A 24,013-nucleotide genomic window follows, 5' to 3' on the forward strand; every position below is an offset into this window, starting at 1 on the left:
GTAAAGAACAGCTGTTTGTCTATTTCAGAGGTATTTGTGTATTTGTGACTGTATTTTTTTATTTTATGTTTTTGAGTGTTTTTGACAAATTTGGTGAAACAGCTAAAGGTTGATTTTTCCTATTTTTTTTGTCAGGTGATTAAGTTTTAATGTGCGTTGAAGGATTTTTAGGTACAATTTGCCATGGTTCTTTGTCTGGAAGCAGGCTGATACAATATGTTTGTAAATTACACCAGCAGTATGCTAATAATACTAATACTAATAATAATAATGTGAGAACCAGGAATTGTGATGGGGACCATGGACACAAATAGCAAAGAAACTTGAAGATTTTTGGTATTGGCCGATGTTTTGAAGAGTTTTTAAAGATTGTATATGATTATTAGTTGGGTATGTTCAATGGGTGGAGAATAAGTCGCCCATTTTCAGTCACCCCTTGGAAGTTGACAAAGACGATCACATTTTGGGTGGTGGTTCATGAATCTACATTTTAATGTGAGTACAGAGAATTTAACACCTATGGTTCAGTCCGTGTTGTCAAACATTCTTTTCAGACTTGGTTTTTAATTATAAAATTTGACTACAGGCAGCAGCGTAGGCCTTAGTGGAGCCGGTTTTGAAATTTGTGGCTAAGCCGAGAAAAAAAAGTCTCTCTGCCATTCGTACTGTGAGTTTATAAGTGACCTCAGGATTTCAGTATCGTCATGAGTAACATTGGGCAGTCACTGAATATTGTTTCTGAAAGATGGAACTACTTTGAGAAAGGGAAGGTGTTTGTATTATGAGTTTTGTCTTCACGCGAATGTTTCTTTGTCGTGGAATGGTGGTCATGTTCATCATTTAATGAAAAGGAAAAAAAATATATGTACAAAATCAGCAAACTATATTGGCAAGTTATTTTATTTTCGCAAGAGAATCATGTCAGTTCCTTGGCAGATTTTCAAGAGTAACCTTTAATGGAACTTGACCAATATTTTCGGTGCTCTGCAAAATTTCAAGTTTTTACACACGTGCGGCCGTTCTGAATCACTGTCAATAGCTGGGCATGGTCTGGACTCTCACGGTCTACGTCACCCTATAAAAACAATTAGAATACTTAACGAGTTATAAGATATTCATTTAAGTTTACATACGTTATTAACAAATCTAGGAACTTGATGTGATGAAGTGCTGCTTGGTGGATTGGGTAGTATTCGTCATAACACTGGTTTATTTCGTCCGACCTTTCAGACACCAAATACCTCACGCAATTCCAAGCACCTCTTTCACATGCAATGTGCAACAATGGTCTTTTCTGTTGCCATGGCAACCAGTGATCTTCCCCTTGTTGTGTCAGTAACTCCAGAATTTCAACCTACAACATATTTTTCAACAAAAATACACTGAGTAAATAGTTATACAAATAAAGTCAATATTCTTAATAACTACAATGAGCAACACATAACATGCACACACTAATAAAAAGATGCAAATTTCATATATTAGTAAGTTACCTGGAAGCCCAAACAGTTATTTTTAACTGTGCTTCTGCATAGGTATTAATATTTGACAATTTTTGTATGGTTTTATACATGTGAAACAAAACTCAAATATGTTATTTAAATAGATGTGGCAAAAGGGAGCACACCTCTTCATACAAAATGAGTTATGAGGAACGGAACATTAGTTTAGCAAGATTACGCTGGTAACGGTACATGTGTACTACCCAATTATTAAGTGAATAGATTAGTTTGTTAGCATTCATATTTAGGGCGTTGAAACATACAGAGAGCTCTGATATAATCCATACAAATTTGCATTCCTCTACTGGATGAACTGAAAGGAAAGGCAAAGCCACATGAGTCACTCAAAGCCACCACTGCCTCCAAATATACACCCCAAAGAAAAATGATAATTAAAAATGTTTATTTAAAGGGATTTTACACTTTTCAAAGAACTTAAGCAGTTACAGTTTTATTAGATAAATATTTATTTCCTTACAGAAATTTGGCTATTATTTTTAATTTCTGAAGATTAAACCAAATTAAAGCCACTTTTAGATAACGTTTAGATGTACAGAACTATTTTTAAAATTACAAATTTTATTTCACTATTTTTATTCACTTTACCAAATTAAGCTTAAACCATTTTCTTAGATTTATTACATGACTTGCCCGATACACGATTGCCGCAAAAGCACCAAATCCATTAAAAGGAAAACTAAAAAATAACACTGAAGAAAATTTATAACAAGTCAAAAACAAAAAATCTTTGAAGATTACAAAAGCTTTCAATTTATTAAATGAATATATGGCCATAACTATGACATTTCAGTTATGTCATGTGCTATTCAAAAGATTGAAATAAAAAAAATTTCAAAGTAATTTGAAACCAAAATTGATCATGCAAAAGAACTTCAAAGAAGATCCACATTTGTAAATTGCAACAAGTTTATGTTATGTTAGTACAGTAAACTCCCGGTATACCGCGCCCCGATAGATCGCGGAATTGGGTATATCGCGGGTCAAACCATGTCCCCCAATCAGAAATGAATAATAATAATAACACAGTAGAACCTCGTTAATTCGTGATGGTCGGGACCGAGATAATCACGGATTACCGAATTTCACGGACTAGCGATTAAAAGCCCGGAAGGTCTTGTCAAGCTTCTCAGACACCGGCGTGCAGCTGGGTAGGCCAAGGTCATGTGACGTAACATCTACCGAGTCTTACTGCGCCTTGGCAGCAGATGGTAAGGGCCGTCTTCGAATTAGTCTCGGTTTAAAAAAATACGGCACTGCCTAGCCATTAGTTCACGGTCATTTACAACAGCCGAAGAGAGAAAGATAAGATCGTGCTGAACTTGCACACATAAATTCGGTACTTTGCGATTCATATTCGGTTTGAAGTATTACTATGGCCTTTCTATTTAGAAGACTTTGACCACAGAATCGTGTGTAACCGCACACACTGCACTTACTTTGTTACGGACACTCAGACGAAGCAGATACTGTGGCTGACACCACGAGACTGGCAGCAGCTTGTGTGCCGCACGTGTGTATGGCGGCGTGTGGCGCGCTCGTAGGCCGTGCGACAAACTGTGCGCGGCATGCGGAAAAATAAAAAATAAAATTCAACATTTCATATTTATCTTTAAAATTTATTATTTTTATTTTTCACCCGCGTTTAGTGAAAACTGCGGATGCAAAGTCCGCACAAAGGCGGGCCGTCTATACTGTGCGTGATTGCCGACCTATTAGAACACAGGCGGTGTTTTATGCCTTTTGACCTTGGTCACATCGAAACATCGCGGTTATGCAACAACGCGGGTAAAAGTTATGTCCCCCGACAACCGCGTTAAATAGGGAGTGTACTGTATAAAAATTATAGTTCAATTCACATTAAAGTCAGAATGTTACATCACGTGTGTTGTACTTGAGAACTACTTAAAATTTTTTTAGTTCTGGAAAAGGCATTAAAAAGTTAAAAGAAAGTTTAGGCCTTGAGGGTACATACAAACACTGTAATATTTACAGCATAGATTCTACCTACACATTCTCATTTCACCCATTTCAAACTAATTTTGTGCCTATTCAGAATCATAAATTTTAGTTATGTTAGTATTTTGAAATATTTATACATTGTCATAAAAACACTCATTCTCGCAACGAAACAAAATTTAACATTTAATCGCCACTGCCACAAGTCCCAGCGGACATTGGTAAAAATAAAAATAAATATAGGTGGCAAAAAAAAAACTTTGATACCTCTATTGTCTGTCATTACATTACGTAAACTTTATATTTAAGTTGAATTAATTTCTATGTTACTTAAAACTTGCGTTATGAAAGTTGATGTGAAAACATTGCTGTGCAACCTATAGAGCTGAACATACTGTCAGCGGGAGCGCAAGGCAGGCCGGTGGGACTGCTAGTCAGTCAGCTGATCCGTTGGCCCCCGGGTGGGGTCACCTTCCTCGTCGGATCAGCGGCTGTCTTTGCCCTCCCCCCCCCCCCCTACCACCCAGGAACCACTCTTCGACGGCACGTTGTCACTGAACCCTCAGTCCCTCTGGAGCGGGGCTGAGGGCCATGGAAATGGTGATGCCAACCGCTGAGGCAGTGACGTGAGGAGCGCAGACGACAAGAAACGGGCCTCGTGTGCGGAGACTGGTGCAGCGGGACTGTGCTGTGTGCGACAGGCGAGTGAGTAGTGCGAAGCAGTGTGTTGGGACAGAGGAGCGTTGTAAGAGACGAGCAGTAGAGAGAGCTACTGTCAAGCCGAACTCCTGTCGGGAGAGTAAACTGTGGACTGAACGAAGGAGTGATATATTTGTGAACACACGCTTTAAGTGCAGTGATCTAATTAACAGTGTAAATATTAGTCATAAAAAAACTATAATTAATTAGGCTATAATTTTCGAACTTGTTTTCCTACCAATAACATTTGGTGTCAGAAGTAGGTAGGGATAGACCTAATTAAAGGACTTAAGAATAATTAATAGCGAATTAAAAAATAAATAAATAAATAAAAATAAAAATTGTGAAAAAATTACAAATTAAATTTCAGAGAGTAAAACTAATGTTAAGAAGAGTAGTTAGTTTTGATTGTAGTAAAGTTAGTGTTAGTTTTGAGAAGTAGCTAATTTTGCATTCGAGTATAGTTCATAGAACTAAGTTACTGTTAGACTAATAGTGCATGTGCTCAAGAAGATGGCTGCTGATGAACTTAGAAACATAATGGCTTTCTTGGCTGAGATGCAAAATGATATGAAGAGTAGCCAGGAAGAAATGAACAGTGAAATAAGTAACAGCCAAGAGGAGACAAAGAATGTTGTCAAGGATGAAATTAGAAACAGCCAAAAAGAGGCAAAGAATGCCAAGAAAAGCGAAATCAACGAAATTAAAAAAAAAAACACAAGTTTTTATGATAGTTTTAGAGTTAAACTTCTAATTATTTTCTATCGAGTTTCACATTAATAGTGGTAGGGTATGTTTGATATATTTATATATGACACTATCAACAGGATTACTTCTACAACACGTATCACTGTTACTACTACATTAATGAATAAAATACTCTGTGAATGCTAAGCCAGAGCGCACAAGAACTGTCTTGTCTGGAACACGGGTTGCAAGGGGAAAAGCCAGCATGGACCTAGCACGCACAATCTGCCCAACTGGGGCGGAACCTTGGCTCATGCTCCCACCTGGTATCAGTTTACGTCTATGCGTGTATCATTGCACTGCACTGTATGGCAATATCCCTTTTCTAACGAATAAACAACTAGACTGCATGTTTGGCACACCAGACTTGAAAATAATCAGTAGAGACCTTCCAAATTCGCTGTTTCGATGGCCTTCAGGATAGACTGCACATACCCCTGTACACTCGGGCAAATAACGCAAGTTCATCGGCTGCCGACTTGTAAGTCGTCTCAGCTGGTTTGTCTGCGATTCGATCCTTCTTCGGTTGAGGGTTTATAACTGGTTGAGATTCGTCCAGATGAACAGTAAGCCAATAGCAAAATTATCCAAGAGGTATACGTGTTTGAATTCTAGCATATCACCGAATGAATCCGCGAATTTCGCAGGTCTCTAATAATCAGTTCAAGACCAATCAGCTGCCAAAGTGTTTCTGGTGACAGCTCACAGTAAGAGCTCTCACCTGATCTCCGTCGATGGCGTAGAAAATGGAGCTCTGCAGCTTGTCGCTGGAGCGGTCACCCGTCCTCTCGTCCCCTTGCGCAGAGTACTTGCCCCGCTCCTCGCAGTTCTGGTTGTGTGGGCCGGGCCAGCACATGCGAGCTTCCACGTCGATCCTGGCCCCATGCTTCAACAACATGTCCACGATGTCTTCGTACCTGCGGGGCATGTATGTGCCACACAGCATTGCCAGCGGGAAATCCCAAACACCGTTGCTCAACATTCTCATAGCACTTCGAATATGCAGGCAACAAACAAATATTTTTTAACAGTAAAGTATTAAAAATGTTATATTAAATAGCTGCACGAAAATAGCAACAATTCTTTATCTGTGTAAACATAAAAATACTACTTTTTTTACAGCAATAAAACATTACCTATTGGTATTAAAACCAGTATTACCATTATTAACTGTGAGCAAAAACTTTACCTCTTCATTTGTTATGACAAAAAAAAGTTGGTTGTCTGTAAAGTCGGTTTACGGACGATAGTTTAACGTGACAACGTCATAACAAAACATTGATGAAATGATTGCATACTTTTATGAATAAAAATTGAATCATTTTTATTGAATTATCACTATTTTGTATGGATACAAAGAAGGAGTGAAATGAAATCTATAATTTTATTGATAAATTTACTTTTATTTGCACTCATTAATTCAAATATGTTTATTACTTTAAAGAGAAGATTATTTTAACTATAACTTTTATACATGTTTGCTATTTAACTTCTTCCAATCTGTGTTATTCTGTTAAGGATAGGACGATGATAGGAAAAGTAGGAAACGAATGGGAGTGTTTCAAGTTTAATGTGCCTTGAAAAAGTCAAATCCATGGTTGTTCCAATCGAGTGGAAGAGAGATAGATGCGGCGGAAGCGTACAATGAGTGTAACGGGACAATGTGCATAACGGGACAATCTTTCGTGCGTGCAGCCGGTGTTCATCGATTTATTAGACATTGTCACGTCAAAAAATATGGAATTTAGTCAACAAAAACAGGACAAAAAGTAAAAACTAAATCTGAAATTTAGTCAACTGTTGACCCCGGATAGGGCCATGTTGGCTACTCCCTTCCCATCGACAGCGAGTGAGGAGCCGAGCAGCCGGAATCATCCCATGTCCCCAAGAGAGATGCAGCGGGGACCCGCATCACCAGAGATGACCACACCTGAGCAGCGAGTGAGCAGCGAATGGATTCCTGTATTGACCGGGAAACAGCACAGCATCGAGTCGGCCGGAGGCAGAGAGTTGCTTTCCCAGGGACCACACCTACCAACGAGCAATAAGGCGAGCAGCTAGCTGTGTTTCAGCCCACAGAGTCGGTGGGCAGGCAAGGCTCATCTTACGAATATGAATTTGAACCGTAGCTTATCTTTGACACCGTAGCCAGTTGATAACTAAGACAGTTAACTTTGCTACAGTGTTTAGCCTGAGGAAAGAAGCAGCGAGTCCATAATCTAGTTTGTCATCCAGTTATTTTTAGTGGTACGTGTTATGATTAGTTTGTTTGCAATTAATACAGGACAGTAATTTAGCTGTACGCAGTTTTGGTAAAGGCCTCTTGAAATTCAACGTTACATTTGGGATTACATGATGAATATATATGAGGAGCTCATTGGGTATTTTCAAGTATTATATAGAAGCATGAATCCTGCCGATTATCTAACCAGAGTTAACATCAACAGTACTTGGAGTCATGCATTAAATCATATATACATTTCTGTAATAAATAATTTGTCACCAGTGGAACTATTGCCGCTGTACCATGTACTCTCTGCATGCCAATTCCCAATTGGAAAAACTATGAAAATCTTAAACACAACACATTTACTTAATTCATTTTGACAAGTATTAGTAGTCCTTGAGAGGTGTATCATAATGTTTTAAGTATAAACTATAGAATCAGTTTGCTATTGGTTATTGGATCTGCAAATGAAATGTAATAACTTTCACATGACTGTAACTCAAGCTTCAGAACTTTCCACTTGCAAGTTTTGGTGCAATTAAAAAATATATATATATACTACACATTTTTTAAAAATACACTTGACATCAAATGGGGCTGCGCCCACATCAGCTTGGCAAGACTCCCCTCCTTCCCCAACCTTTCCTAGCATTTTTATCACTGCAGTATGTAAGTATGTGTATTTGAACAGTGTGCCACGACTGCGGAAGACATGTAGTGCTGTGTACCCCTATTAAGTTAACCAGTAATGGAGTTGTAACTCTTTTATTTTGGTCCCTAAGGGTATGTGTTTTCAGGAGACCGGCTTAAAGTGCCCTAGAAACGTATTTTAATTAATTAAGGATATTTCACAAACACGGAGCCGAACAATCCCGAACTGACTCAAAATTGGCCAAAGTAGACCACATTTTAGATATTAATTACTAAACTATTGTATGTTAATTAATAACGAGGGCATGAAGGGACGTGCCTCATTTATGTGTTTTATATGTTTATTGTTTAATCACCCATGGCACTAATTTGAATAAGCTTAACGGATTTCTTGCTCTGCGAGAAGACGCAATGACGCCTCAGAGTGTCTGCTCTCTCGCCCAGTCTGACAACACCACCGGCCGAGGTAGGATGTGCCTGCAGCCTGGGGACTTCATCCGTTGCCATCAATGAGATAGTAATTCTGTTTTATATTTTGATTTTGTTACAGTGCGGTTCGTCTCCCCTAGCTAATCCTGTGTTGAGAGACGTAACTTTAACAACAGCGCAAGCAGCGCGCAAGACAGTGAGCACCGGGTGCAAGCCATATCCCTTAGATATAGGTGACCCACACGCCACAGATGGAAAAAGAGCTGAAAAAAACTATGCGGGGGGGGGGGGGCATGGGAGTTTAAATCAATGACACGTGACCGGAACCTCCGACCAATGAACATTTGGCTAGCCCGTTCCAGATGGATCAAGTTCTTGTCAACTGCCGTAACCACCACTGCTGGCAGGTATAAAAAATCCAAGTTTTAACTGAACGAGCAACCATTCCGGTTCACACAGGTGAAGACAACACACCTCGCCACCTCACACTCCGTCCGCTGCCCGATGTCACAGAGCTGCCCACGCCTGTTGAACACTGTCGTAAGTATGCTTGTGCCTGATCCAAGTCAGTAGTAGACATGGTCACCCAGCAGTATGTCAATGAGTGTGAACGTATGACTTGTGAGTACAGAGGAGTATGTAAGGGTGATAAGACATTTCCCATGACACAACAAGTGAGTAATAGTTAGGGACCGGAAAAATTTGCAGGTTCAATGACCTGCAGGATGAACTCCATAGTTCTACGTACGCTCGGTCAAATGTCACCCACTGATTGGCTGCTGTCTTGTGAGACGTTCCAGCGTAGCAGCCTGTGATTCGATGAAGCTTTGGTTGGGTGTTTCTCATTGGCCCAGAGTCATCCAGGTGAGTTGCGAGCCAATAGCAGAGGCAGCACTAAGGTATAACGATTTGTATTTTAGCCTATCGCGAAATGAATTCGCGAATTTTTCCGGTCTCTAGTAATAGTCACTGAAGAAACGATGAGAAGTTAGGTGATTGGGCCAAGCGAACAAGCAGCAGTTGGTGCAGCCAGCAGTGACGATGGTGTCGGTCTTGTGGTGACAATAGACTTTACCGGACTTGAACGTCAACCACTGCGGACGTAACACCACCGGAGAAGACCGAGAGCACGAGTACCGGGCAAGTTGTGAAACTGGCAGTGAAAAGTTGCTACCAGTTGCGGGCAACCTCTCTAGCCGCTGTCGCAAGGAATGAGGTACCAGCTTGCTCCGAAGAGGGAGCAGGAGAGCGAGTGGGCGACCGCCAGCCTCGCTAACAGCATGTCGGTCTCAGGACACGTGACACTTGCAGCCAGCAAGAAGGGACAGCGAACGAGTAGGAGCCGCCCAACCGCAGCATGGACGTCAGCCGGCTGGACAAACTCCGCAGGTCGTAGTGAGCATAGCTGAGACAACTCGTGCTATCAAAGAGAACCTTCAGTTGCTCCCAAGACACCAGCTAAGCCTAGAGGCAAGTTACGGTATTTTTCACAACCGCATGGTCGCCGGAGTTACTACTAGAGGGGACATAACTTATGGACAGTAACTTCCAGTGTTACTATCGAGTCTTGATAAACAAACACTGAGCTGTAAAGGTCATTTTCAGTAATATATTTTATCATCGGCTCTTACAATCTTACGTAAAGGAAATATCCCTAGTTATCATTAAATGTATGAAAATTACATTTGTGTCTGTTTGCATTTGTAATTTTCAAAGAGGATTGTAGTTAAGTAACATTCAGATTGAGCATTCATTAATTTTAGAAAGATAAATGCTTGTTACTTTTTTTTTAAACTTGCTCGTAAAATAAAGTAAATTATTCATATTTTTTATTTGGTGATACAATTGCAAGAAATCTTGAAGTTTATGGCATAAGCGCCAAGGGATCTTTATACCAGGCTGTTTAGTGTTAAAAGTCAAATTTGTTACAAGTCATTTCCTTTTATTCCAGTTACGCTTGTGTTAACAGCCTCGTAAGACACAGTCTACAGCTCTAGTATGGCTTCGAGGAGGGCTGGTAGCACGCACAAACAACCAATTCAATTGTTGGGAAGGGGGGGGGTTCATTCCAGATTGTATATTTTTGGAAATGAAATGTTTCCTAATAAATTGTGCATTTAGCCATCTTGCCTTACTTTTCTTCGATGTTGTCAGGGGCATCAGTCACACCGCTATCACACAACAATACAATTTAACTAAATTTCTTTCTTAATGTTCTCGAGGCTTGCCTCGGGCAGCGAACTACTTAAATAATTAATTTTAACTCGTACCCGAGACTTTGAAATCGGCCTATGTGAAACTTCAGTGCGACCACGGGGGAGGCTCGCACCTCACTTAAACTGATTCATGCCACAGAGCTTTGAAATAGTTTTTGAGATGTGTACGAGGGCGCGTTGTAACTTCCCAATGGGAATAAAAGCGTGTCTGAGACACCGTGTTACTTCTGGCCACGTGCTGATCAGCTGTAGGTATTAGGCGTGTGGAACGCCTTTACGTGTTAAGAGTCCACCGTAACATCCTATGCTTACAGCATGCCCGATGCTGAGAGCGGGCCAGATCATGGTAATTTTTGGTTGATTAAGGAGGGTTCAAATCTCGCTCTCCACACAGCCGACGTCACGCCCTGAGAGTAGTCTTCACTGGGTCCGTGTGCCCTTAACACATACGGTGGTGCCCATTTAATACTTTTTGCAACAAAACGTAACTGTCCGCCCAACAATTACATAATGCTCAAGTTTTAAGAGAATCAAGATAAATATTTTACGAACAAAGTTTATAGCTTCACAAACTGAAAGCTGATATAGAAAAAGTATAAAGAAAAATGTTCAATAATAAATTAGTTATTGTAATAGATCTTTCAAATGAAAACTGAACTGTAGATCATAATGATAATTATGTCACAGGAGCAAGCATAGTTGCTAAGCAATGATGCTCATATAAGAAAAGAGTTCATGTTTATTAATTGTCATGTTTCACAGCTAGCAAGCAACGTTTAGTAAATATCTGGTAACAAAATTTTTGATGTAACATAAAAAAACAAGAGAGCCATCATAATAAATTTTCACTAAAAGCCCTCAAATAAAACTAATGACATCAAAATGAACTAACCTACCTAGCAAGCGTATAGTATATTAACAGTAGCACACTGCTCACCCTTTCAGACAGGCGATGTGCAACGGGAGAGAGCAAGCCCCTCTGTTCACATCTGTATTCCTCGACAGGATCCACCGAACCATGTCCACATTGTTGATGCCTACACACTTCTGCAGCAGATTGTACCCCTCTTCGTTATGGACCAACAAAATGTTTTCATTCTTCAACATACCAACAGAAAATAACTTCAGCATACTTTGCATACAGTCTTTTGACATAAATTTTAAAACCAAATATTTGTATTTTACAATATTTCTCATGTTAATAATGTTGAAACATTACAAGTTGAACAGACTCCAAAGTTAAGTCTTCAGAGCAAACACTAATACTTATATTTCAGGTTGTTAAACAAATATGAACACACACTATTTTCCATAAATGTTTCCACTAAGTGGAGTAGCCATTAGGAATGCTAACGTAATCAAGAACAGCCATTAAGTTTTAATACTTGCAAAATAACTTTTATATATATATATATATATATATATATATATATATATATAATTTTTGTATAAAACTTATGCATGATTTTCTACAGATTACAACTTTCTGGATGAAATGAAAACTTCCATAAAAAAAATTGTATCGGTAACAAAATCTTCCCAGTTTTCCCAATGTCCTCACTTCATGTTCAGTGTCAGTCTACCTTGGTCATTCATATTGTTTAAACAGCATTTCAAATCTTAATAATCCATCAATTTTAGCCAAAAAAAAATTAGTGTGATATCATAATCATTAGCTAAAAACTAAAAAAAACCCACACAAATCAACATGGAAAATAAGTGAATTATAGTTTCACACATGCATTTTTTCACACGGTTCCAATCACACTCACTTTCGGTATCTTTGAGAATATACCCTCCAGCCTTTGAACTGATATCCTGGGATTTGCTCTCAGGGCATCAAAAATAGTGACGACGTGCAGGCGGGTTTGTTCCGACACCCCGCGGTGATTGCCTGCTGACAACAAGGCACTCCCAGACTGAAAGACATTGCTGAGCGCACCACCCATGGTGCAGTTACTGGTCACAGCTGAGGAATATTACCCCGGCTTCCATCAATCTGAAAAAAATATATATACATAGCAAAAATTTAATTATTTTTGCATTCAAAGAAAATATACCAAGGGAATGGGTTAAAAATAAATCCCACTTATACAGCCAGTTCTAATCAGAAAATGAGGGGGGGGGGGGGGGGGGGTTAATTTTAAGGAATACGTCAGAAAAGGGAGATGGTTCATGGTGTATATATTAAATATATAAGACAAAATGAAGAACTTCCGTTGTTATTTAATTTTTGAACGGTAACTGTGAGGATTAGTTACAAATGTTCTCTATTTACAGCTCCTTGCTCCTGGTTTTAATTTTTTTCTCACTTTGTGGGAGGGTGGGGGGGGGGGGGGGGGGGAGGCAGCTTGCTCCCACCTGGACATGCCCTGGTGTTGCCCTATTGCAGGTTCAGGCCGGTTTTCTTGGGAAAAAAAAACTCAAAAATTGAAAATACGTTAACACACAAGATCAAATCAATTACCCTCATGTGGATTATTAACACAAACGAGTGCACTTTTATGACAGCCAGTGAGTGTGAAAGTTCAAAAGAAAAAGGACTAAACTTCTGTTCTATTTACAAATACTGTATCAGCTAACTGCGCGGGCAAGTGGAGATAAAAAATAAGTTGGCAGTACTGTCAAACCACGTAATTGCTCATGGCAACACAATTCAAACCATGCAGAAATGCAGTCGAAGAGAATATGCAATAATATAATTAAATGCTGTTTTAAGCTTATCAAAGCAACTGCCCATAGTGAAAAGTGTGTGTTTTTGTTGAAAGAGTAACTGTTGTACTTAAAACAAATGCAACCCAACTAGAATTTTTTTTTCGACTTTGTAATATGGCTTGTTTGATAAGACTGATAAACAGAGCCAAAATTTGAGGTTTAAAAAAGATCAAAATTAGTCATTAAAAAATTGATTTCATTTTAGCATTATTAAAATTTAAAACACAAGTAGGTAAGAATAAGTAATTATAACGCACAATAAAATTGATCAACTACTTCAACAAGTCATGGTAAGACACTTAAAACGTGTACATAAGACAATACTATATATATTAATGAGTATTCTTCAGTAATGTTCCTTAGTTCATGAGAAAGTTGTAAATATTTAAACAAAACATTCTGCTAAAAGGTTTTTTAAATGCAATTTCAAAGCATAGATTTTATATTTATATTTTGAAAAGCTTTTTTGTTATTGTATTTATTTTTAAAATATAGTGCACTGACATATATATTTACTCAAATATTAAACAAATGTGTTATAGAACGATTACACCTATGTAACGTTTTAAGCAGTGGGAAAAAAAAAAATTTGATTGTGTGGTTCAAGTTTATTTCTGGTGCTAACATATTTTCAAATATAAAATTTGCTTATTATAATTGCTTTATTATTTTAATACTATTTATATGATAAAAATCAAAATGCAATGTTAAATGCCCAAAATCATTATACTTATACATTGACATCGTCCGGGCCTGCGGCCCCTTTTTAAGTCCGATATGCCACCGCCCAAACAGCACCCACCCTCCATTCAAACCTCCCGCCTACCCGTGCGTACGTGTGCGTGCGTGTGTGTTCGCCCGGCAAGAGGGCGCTGTCGAGTCAGTGCGCCGCACCCCTAAAACATAAGTAAATATAATTATGATATTTGTTTTGATATTCCTTAAGTGCAAAGTGACGGCAGATCGGCCGGGAGGGTTTTATGTACTTTTAATTGAAATAGGATAACAAAATAGAATAGCGTTTCCGGACATTCCAGAGGAAACCCGAAGCCAGACAATAATTAAATTTAAATCTTAATAATTATAATATGTACAATCTTTTCTCTATTTTCATAAAATGTCACGTAATTTTTAATTCATTCTTGTCATGTTAATTTAGTTTCCCGTGGCACGAATTCACAAATATCTTTTAACGGCAATTGTTTCGGCGGGAGGACGCCATGTTAGCCGAGCGAGCCATAATCTCATCCCAGTCCGCCGCCATCGACGACCGAGAGTAGACGCTTCAGCACTCCGGGGACCTCACCGCTTGTTTCACCGCCAAGTAATTCTGTTTCAATTTAATTCCGTATAAATGGTTCTCTTTTTGTCCTCGGAGCTCCTCTCGGTCGGGGGACTGCATAAATAATTGTCTTACGACCAGCAAGTCTTTTCTCTTTTGTACTACGTAATGTGAGATGTGACCACATGGAGGTCCTCACACCTAAACCGATTCGTGCCGCGGGCGTTTTAAACAGTTTCAGTCGTGTACGTGTATAAGTTGCATTAGCCGAATAAATCAGGTGTGTAAATATAATGTATTATTTTATTATTTATATCTGTTCGACCACGTGGAGTGTGACGGCGTGTGGGACGCCTGAGAGCCCACTGCGTAGGTAATAGCGTGCCCGACGCTGAGAGCGGGCAGGGATTCGTGCTAGGTGTATTCAGGGGGAAATTAAAATCACGCCTCACATGGGCAACGTCACGACCCTGGGAAAGAGTCTCACATCGGTCCGTGCACGTGGCACGGTGGCGCCCATAAAACCCGAGCACGCATTACAATTCAATCAGTAAATATCAGAGACTACGGCCCCCGCAACGAATGCCCCCGTAACAACATTTACTTGTAATGTTTCCTGTAGGCCTTTAGCCATGTCTGTATGGCCATCAGCTATGGACTGGTTAATTTATTTCACTTTAAAAATAACACAATACATAGAAACTAAATAAATTTGTTTGCTTAGTACATACTATTTTAGGTTTTAAAATACAAGCTTAAACCAATATAATTCAATAGGACTAAAGGAGGTAATAGAGGTGAATTTTGCAGTATTTCGGTATTGTGTAGTTTATTGATTTCCAATTCGGTGTTTGGTGGTGTAGTGGCTTCAATTTCACTGTTATTTCCATTTTATCACCATTCACCACACAATCTTGCCTCTAAGTGATAGTGCCACATGGTCATGCACACAGGCATAAGGCGACAGGAGCTCTAAGAATATAATGGCATTAGAAGCACTTGGGTACCGACTTGGTGCTCAGTGTTGGGATTGAATACATGACCCTCGCACAGTAATGTGATTTTTACATTCTTTTATGCTATATTTGTAGCACCCAGGCCGCTGCCATTCTCACTTTCTAAATAAGTTTATTAAAAATATATTATTGTATTATAATCAGTAGAGACATGCAAAATTCGCAGATTCATTTCGTGATAGGCTAGCATCAAAACAGCTATACCTTCGTACCGCTTCTGCGATTGGCCCACTTTTTATCCAGGGAACTGTGAGCCAATGGGAAACACTAAACCAAGAAAGTGCTGAATTACGGACAGCCTAGTTGAGACGTCTCACGCGTCAGTAGCCAATGAACAGGTGTCATTTCCGTGAGTATTTAAAGGACTGTGGAGTCTATCCTAGAGGTCAACGAATCTGCGAATTTTGCAGGTCTCTAATAATTAGAGATGATACTTGGTTAGGTTTTCTAAATTCATGTAAACAATGGCTGTTTATGTGCATTTGCCACGTGTTTCATGAGCATAATTTACATTTTTTTAATATTTCAGATAAGTTGTACACTTTACTGTGAATGAACTGTTTAAAGTTATTTGAACCTTTTTTTGCTTGCTTATTAAATTTTTAACGTGCTTTCACCTATTTTCTAGGCCTTGAATCTTGCAATTCTTTGATTCATAAATTAGTGGATAGAGGAATTGTTCTAGAAGGTTCCAGAACAATTTGGCTGATGCAATAGTTTGCCAGCTATGCAAGCATTAGAGAGAGACAGGTATAGCCTACTTGGTTTGTGGGAAAATAATTCACGTGATGTGTCTTGTGGACGAGATTACAAGGAATGATGGTCTGTTTTCTCGATAGACAAATGTTGTGTCATTGGGTATTTTTGTAAAATGTTCTGAGGCTAGCTCATGATTTCAACTCCTTCCAGTAGGCAATAGGTTAAATTCATAGGCCGTTATGTTAGTTGTTACTTAGACACTGCGACAGTTGCCACGTTGAGTGATGGCTCACTAAATTTAACATTTTTATGGAGTAGAGATGAATTTCACACCTGTCAGCATTAAAATGATGTATAATATATATATTTATTATAAAAATTTATAATATATAATACATGAACAAGGCACAATCACAAAATTCAAGCCTGCACATCTTATGACAGCAATGATTTTGAAAATTACTATTACGTTCACGGATAAACACAGACGTTGGACTAGTGACGGCCAGATGATTGACGGACGGACGCGATGACATATTGCAAATTCTGTTTTATGTGTTAGCTGAAGTATTCTAATGATGTAATAGAGTGTAAAATGCATTCCAATAAATATTTTTTTAATTTTCAGTGAGTCCAATATTAAATGTGTTTTCATATGTTCCCTTGAATTAAATATATTATTTATTTAAATTGATTGAATTGTACTATAAATTCTTCATTGTGTGAAACGTCTTTATTTCTACGAAAGGTTACATTATTTGTAAAACTGTTGAAGACATATGTTTATGACATATTTTTATAAAACCTTTTAGGTTACTGAATGCAATATAAAACATTATGTAAAGATGCCTTCTACTTCTAGCTGAAAAACTAGTACATACGATACACATATTCTTACAGGGTGTGAAATTGGGCGGTAGGAGTGATTATTGGTCTAAAAATGTGAGTCCACAGCAACTAGATATGGAGTAATGTGCTCAGCTTTTGCTGACATGCAAAAGAACTTTAATCTCTTTGCTCCTTTTCCCATGTCTTTATTATAAGAAAAATGTTTTCAGTATTATAAATGGCAATCTATAAATGACCACATTTTTATTTCACCTCTAATTTTTAGTGATTTACAAATTATTAAGTACTATGTTATTTTGTTTTAATATATGTAGAATGTAGAACTCAACACTTGCCATGTATTTTTTTGTGGTGAAATGTAGAGAAATGTAAACACTGATCCTTATTTTGATGCTACAGTGTTTATGAAAGTATTTCATTGTTGACATAAATTGATAGGTTATATTTTTAATATGTTGTCTTGGATCTCTTAACTAGCAAACTTCAACAAACAACTTTATTTTACATTTTTGATGCTACTGGTAAAGAATTTGTTTGATTTAATTAAAGAATGGGAATTGTATATTTTAGTCCAACTGCATTTAATAAATAAATCTAATAAACACACCTATTACATTTGTTTAAAAATTAAAATAGCTCTTTGATTAACAGGTAGTTTTGAAAACCTAATTACAGATTTTAGTTAACAAATAATAGGTAGTAAGTACTTATAAATATATTTTGAAGAAAGACTACCTATTGAAGTTGTTACCACGATGTAACTTACAGGAGATGTAAGCATTGTTTTATACATACATACATAGCTACACACATAAATTTATCATGGAAGCGATAACTGCCGTAATTTGCACCAATTATTTCCAAACTGACAAAATCAAAAGGTGGAAAATGTCAAGTTTGTTAAAGAGCAAGTTGGACCATGGGGGGAGTGTTGGGGATGGTTTTTTTGAAAAACAGATACATCACTGTAACTCACTTAATACAAAATCTATTTAATTTGTTTTAATTTACTATTGTATACGAGTCACACCCCACACTTTTGTCTGAAACTATTTTTAATACTACCAACAATTAAATCAACACAGTTTTAGGGACAAAAATGAATAACTCCCTTAGTAGGCATAGTATCAAATCCATTTGAGTGATTTTAACCATTATAGATACCATCTAAAACTTTTGACGGAAACAGTTTTTAATATTACCTCTACCAACCATTACTGTGGTTGGAAAAAATGGGGCATTGAAATATATAAAAAACTAATAAATTGTTTAGTACCTAGATACAGTATCAAATCTATTGGAGGGGGAGGGGAGAAGAGTTGGTTATCGCTGTTTTCTTTCCTTCCAAGAAAAACTGTACGGTGTCCGTGTTAGAGAGAGCGAGGAGATATTTTGTAATACTTTCCGAAGATCCCTGCTAGATGGCAGGCCTCTTAGCTGCAACTTTCAACAACCTCCCCTCACAGATCTCTATCGTCACTAACTTTCGAAATCCAGCCAGCTAGCTTATAAACGTGATTGCTGATCTTATAGGAGTAATAAACAAGCATTTATGAAACACTTCAGCCAATTCCCAACATATTCTGACAAATGCCTGTGTTTTGTCCTGCACCAATCACCTTAAACTAATTATTGTACTGTTGTTTACTAGTTGGAAACAATTATGCAAACTGTAGTATTTGTGGGACAGGGTAATATGAGATATCTGAAAAGCATTACTAACCTTTATTATGAAAACCTATTTTTTTCATATATTATATTAAATGTTTTATTTTACACGACACTGTGTTAGTGTGAAAACAAAGTTATCACTGAGTGAGATACTTCAACTACATTTCTAACTGTTCCATTATCTGCCTGTAGTATTATACCTTTTAAGAATGTAAATATAGTGATGTGAATTTGTTTTGTGCTTCACTAGCATAGCCTACACCATGTTCACAAGAAATATTCCTGATCCTATTGTCAACACCCTAATGTTTTTTCTTGATACTAGCTGCAACTTGATACTGTGGTTCTCTAGAGATACTTTGGAATATAACGTAGCAAAGGCTGTCTTCATAAAGACCACGATTTTTAATGTCAGTTTGTTACAGCCAGGGCCAGGACTGTTCTCCACAGTAATTGGTTTTCCATTTAAAGTGAGTATTGTTCAACCAACGGGTCAAGTTACATTCTAGTATCACGTAAACGGTAGGGTGGCGACAACCGGCTCAAGGCTGTCGTGTGAAAAGCACAACACAAATTTACATCATATTTACATTACAGGTAATGTTTACAATTAATATGTATCAACCGTAAACTGATGAGATTAAATTTTATCACTCCAAGTAACCATCAACTTCTGCTTAATTACTTGAAGTATCGCAATGCCGATTTACACAGCGATTAGGAAGAAGGTAAAGATATAAAAGAATGTTTTTTCATTTTTTAATTGCCTTTGTTTCTACAAACCCCTGTAATCAATATTTACTTCGGTTTTACTTTTTAAATTTTTTTTACAAAAAAGGGGTTCCCCTTCAGAATTATTGAACATTTTTCAAAATACTTAGGATATAAAAAACATTTAAAATTTTGAGAAGAAAGCATTATTTAGACCCAAAAACATTTCTGAGAGCGCACTGTTGGAAAATAAGTTATAACCCAGATATACCATAAAGTATTCATCAAATCTTACCTCGACATTATTGATAAAATCCAAAACATGAATCTTCAGATGGCTTCTCATCACAACCCGGGATGCGTTTAAAACTACAAGACGACATCAATTATTGCGTCGCATAACCTCAGTGCATTGATTTATACCCGCTATCTTACAAAAACAATAGTTGTGTCGTAAAACACTTCCCACTACATTATAAAAATCTGCACATCCAATAATTCAAATGTGACATATAATTCTAACCTGAATTTCGTATGTTTAATAACAATAAATAAAACCCACGGCTCCTTAAAAAAAAAATAGACACTAACAAACGGACGGCTTTTATATAAATGGAACCAAGCGCCATTCAGTCACAACTGAGAAAAGACTGTTCAAAGTATTGATATGTCAAAAAAATAATGAAACATCTACATAAAAAAATCACTGTAAAATATTTTAACATGTATAATAAGCTGCTTTATTATTATGCATAACATTGTGAATTATCTTCCTATCATAGTTTAATCAGTAAAAATGTCTGTTGGTTCTCTTTGAATAAAATAAAGTAGAGTTTCTTTAAAAAGAACCAAGTATAATGGAACATGAATGCCATGGTCACGTTGTCAAACAAACAAATAATACACCATTTTAATTACCTCAATATCCATTGTTCAGTAATTGTCCATTGTAAATCTACATAATCGGTCTTAAAACAATCTGGCAAGTGTTCTTCATCTGTCGGATATAAGCTTTGTGTTAAAAATGCCAGATACATTGAAAGCATAACTTATACCATATGAGATGACAAATAAATTACAAAAATGTTCTTAAAAGTCAGTTGGTTACGAGAAACTATTACTTACACATTTCAGCATAAAATACATAAGCAATTTATTATTCATCTTCCATTGTGAATTCTGCGTTATTCCCAAAGCCATCTATGTCATCTTCAACCTCTGTACTCGACTGAAATTTCTGATAAAAATGCCAGACTCCTTAAGGTATAAGATGACGAATAGATTTAATATCCTTAAGCTTTTCCTTACTTATAGGCTTTCCTTCAGGCCACAGCGAAATTAATTTAGATGATTGAAATCCATATGAGTCTCCCTCGTCGCTTGTTTTTGTTAATGTTAACATCAATGAAAGTTTCTTGAGAATGGCTGGTCTTCATCTGAAGAACTTGTGGTTTACATCTCTCCAATTTAATTTGACGAACTGTGAGCCAGTTAATTTTATTTCCTTCTGTGTAAATCTTCCTGTTGGTGATCTCTTTCTCTATTTCACTGGTCCCTTTAAAGTCATAATTCTGCATTTATGTCACAACAAATTTTCTCTTTTTACGGCATCCTTCCATTACATTTATGTAGTCCTCCAAAGTATATAGTCGCTGTTGTTTTAGGGCAGATTCCACATCGCCAAAATCAGAATCATTCGGGAGGTAAGTGTGACAGAATTCAGTGGGTTTAGATCACCAAACAATGTGTTCATCATTAGTTCCATTTTGATATTCCTATCCTGGCCCCCACACGAGTCAGACCACAAAATGATGTCTGTGAAATTTTTTTCCGACATGAGTAACAACATGCTTTCGCAAGCTGGAACCCACTTCTTGGGCACCTCTTCCGGCAGTGCCTTCTACCCAAACATAAAATTAACTATTGGATTCTTTCCCAGAGTCTATCCCAGTATTATAAACCCATATTTGCCTCTTGTAATAAATTATATTTTTTGGGATTCTAGGCAGAGGCAATGTTTTCTCCATGCCATAACTTAACGTTTCCACATTTTCACATTCCTTTGCAGTCTTAAGTTCACGATTCATTGCATCTCTTGCTTCTTCAGCTACTGACTGATGCACATTTAACTCATTCATAATTGTTTCCTTTTCAATGATGTTGCAGTTTTGCATTGCTGCATAAAATCTGTCACATGCATTGCATGTATCTTTTTTGAGCTTTTTTTCGTTTGATATTAAAATATCTGTGAAGTATAATTCTGTAGCAACTAAAACTTACTGCTCCATTTCCTTCATTTTCCTCTTTGTATAATTCATACATTTTTAAATCTGTAAGTTCTGTAGATAGGTATTCTGTATCACCACTCACCCGCCGACAGTAGTGTGATTTATACCTAGGAAACTTGTTGATGTGGTCCTTAATTTTTTTAATTTCAACTGGAGAAATTCGAGGTACACCTTTTCTTGAGTTCCTCTCTAGTCAGTTACACAATCGGAGCGAATTTTGTTCAGTGATGTGTTGACTCGTTTTGTTGATACTCCAAAGGTATGAGTACCTACTAAACATTTCTCTGCAGACATTCACTTTATCCAGTTCGTATTTTCTAGTGTATTGTCGTTTGTTAGATGATGACCTCTTTCTTTTAACATATACCTCTTGAATATGTGCAGCAATGAAAGCAGTCTGGCAATCATAAGATCCTAAATCCCAAAATTTCTCAAACATTTTTTTCCTGAAATCAATATTAACATTGTCTTTGCATCGTTTGGAGCAGTTGCAATTAAAATCATTGAATTCCTTGGGACTACAGTAAGTACCTTTAACTACGAAATGAGGTTTGTTGCTGTCTTAGTTTTTTCCATGACTGACATGTTTGACTGACATGCTTTCGTTTTCTCCCCTTTTTAGGTCTACCTCCTTTCTTATTTTGAGTCGTTTGTCCATCTTACTTTTCAGGTACATTACTATTATATTCATTCTCTTCCTTTATGTCTTTGGTCTCTCTATATTCACCTTGATTGCCTGAATCTAAATGTGGAGTGTAGTCTGGATCTTGAACACTATCATCCCAGTCTTCATCATAATTTGTATGATCCTTTTGACAATAGGCCTATACATCATGATCATGTTAAAAAAAACACAATAACAAATCTAATATTAACTTATAGAATTTTGTACCCTCAGTATTTCAAAATCTACATTGAATTAAAAACAAATTGAATCCAACAGTGTTTGATTTAACAATATTATTACTGTACAATCAACATAATATCACTTGGTTCTTTTTAAATCAAGAAAGAAAATACACATTAAATTTTCTTTAAACAGAACCAACCGCCAAATGTCACTTGGTTCGGTTTAAATAAAAGTAGAAAACCTCTATGTAAAATGGTTGTTGGTTCAAGTGCTCACAGATAGGAGCACAGCCTATATATCACTTAGGTCTATTTTTTTAAAGAATTTAGTGTGTTTCATGCATTCAGTTATGGGTATATCTCAAAAATATAAAAAATGGCGCTTGGTTCTTTTTATATAAAAGCCGTCCAAACTTAAATCTACAAATCAATCCATTTCTGATAGCCTTTGGTTTTTAACCGTTTAGTAAACAACGTAAAATACTACCAAATTTCCAACTCATAACACGTTCATTCGAACGCGGCTCTCTTTTCGGGATAACTTGGGTTAGAAACACCCGAACCGTTCCGAACTTTAAGGTCCGCTCGAGTAACTTCGGTAGCGCGAAAAGCGCGGGTTAAATTTAAACTGTTTCGGGATACGTCGACACAGGAGGTTATAATATTTTTTCTGATGCAGGTAAGTTAATATTTCTGTGTGAAATGAGTAATTATAGTTCTACATAATACAATGTACTTTGTTTAGGTGATATAAGCTAGGGTCGTAAAAGCAAGCTACTCTAAACCGCCATTTTTAAAGTAAAATATCCAATGGTGCAATTTTCGTTATGACTGCCATCATAAAAATCCGCAATTCTTATCCGATTTTAATGAAAAAAAGTTAAAAATAATAAAAGATTAATTTAGTTATAATAAAAAGTCCCACCATATTGAAAACAGAAAGCTATCTTGAAATTCTGTAATTATTATACAAAAAAGTCAGAAACATATTTCAAATTTATATAGTTAATTAATTACAATTTTAATAAAATTATGTTTAAGGCCAAACAGCCATCTTTGATTTGAATACTTTTAATTGGGAGCACATGTGTGTTACATCATGCACAAATCCTCTGCTAGAGGGCACTGCCACATCTTGGTTTTTAATACTTGCTGCGAGGAGTGCTTGTGTCATGTAATGCACACATCTTCGGCTAGAGAACACTTCGGCCATATTCGTTTAATTTTTCCCCACTAGTGTGAAGTGGTACTTATTACCAGAACGTCGTGGCATCTACCATGTTGCTGGTCATCGTAGTTGCCATATTGAAAATATAATTATTAACCCATTAAAATTAGGAAAAAATCCCAAAAAAAATTAAAAATACCTTTTAATGTATTGATTAATTCGATTAATTTATTTCCTTGGTTCGATCCTTGGTTGCTGCAAAAAGAGATAATTTTAGGTTAAAAATATTGGTATGGTTAAACATCACCTCGATTTTA

The 24,013-nt window shown here is 37.0% G+C and overlaps 1 protein-coding gene across 3 annotated transcripts in view; it reads right to left on the reverse strand.

The window, feature by feature from the left end:
- The window catches only part of LOC134529105 (ankyrin-3), a 40,362-nt gene extending 17,440 nt beyond the window's left edge, over positions 1 to 22,922 (reverse strand). The window contains exons 1-5 of one of the 3 annotated variants that reach the window (XM_063362838.1): positions 20,517 to 22,922; positions 12,221 to 12,447; positions 11,386 to 11,546; positions 5,647 to 5,842; positions 1,134 to 1,354 (exon numbers count right to left, since the gene is read on the reverse strand). In XM_063362838.1, the coding sequence (XP_063218908.1) occupies positions 1,134 to 1,354; positions 5,647 to 5,842; positions 11,386 to 11,546; positions 12,221 to 12,397 (755 nt within the window). In that variant the 5' untranslated portion in view covers positions 12,398 to 12,447; positions 20,517 to 22,922. The other 2 variants (XM_063362839.1, XM_063362837.1) reach the window with 2 other exon arrangements.
- Between the last annotated feature and the right edge of the window lie 1,091 nt (positions 22,923 to 24,013).

This window comes from Bacillus rossius, chromosome 2, assembly GCF_032445375.1.
Source record: "Bacillus rossius redtenbacheri isolate Brsri chromosome 2, Brsri_v3, whole genome shotgun sequence".
Classification (NCBI taxonomy): domain Eukaryota; kingdom Metazoa; phylum Arthropoda; class Insecta; order Phasmatodea; family Bacillidae; genus Bacillus; species Bacillus rossius.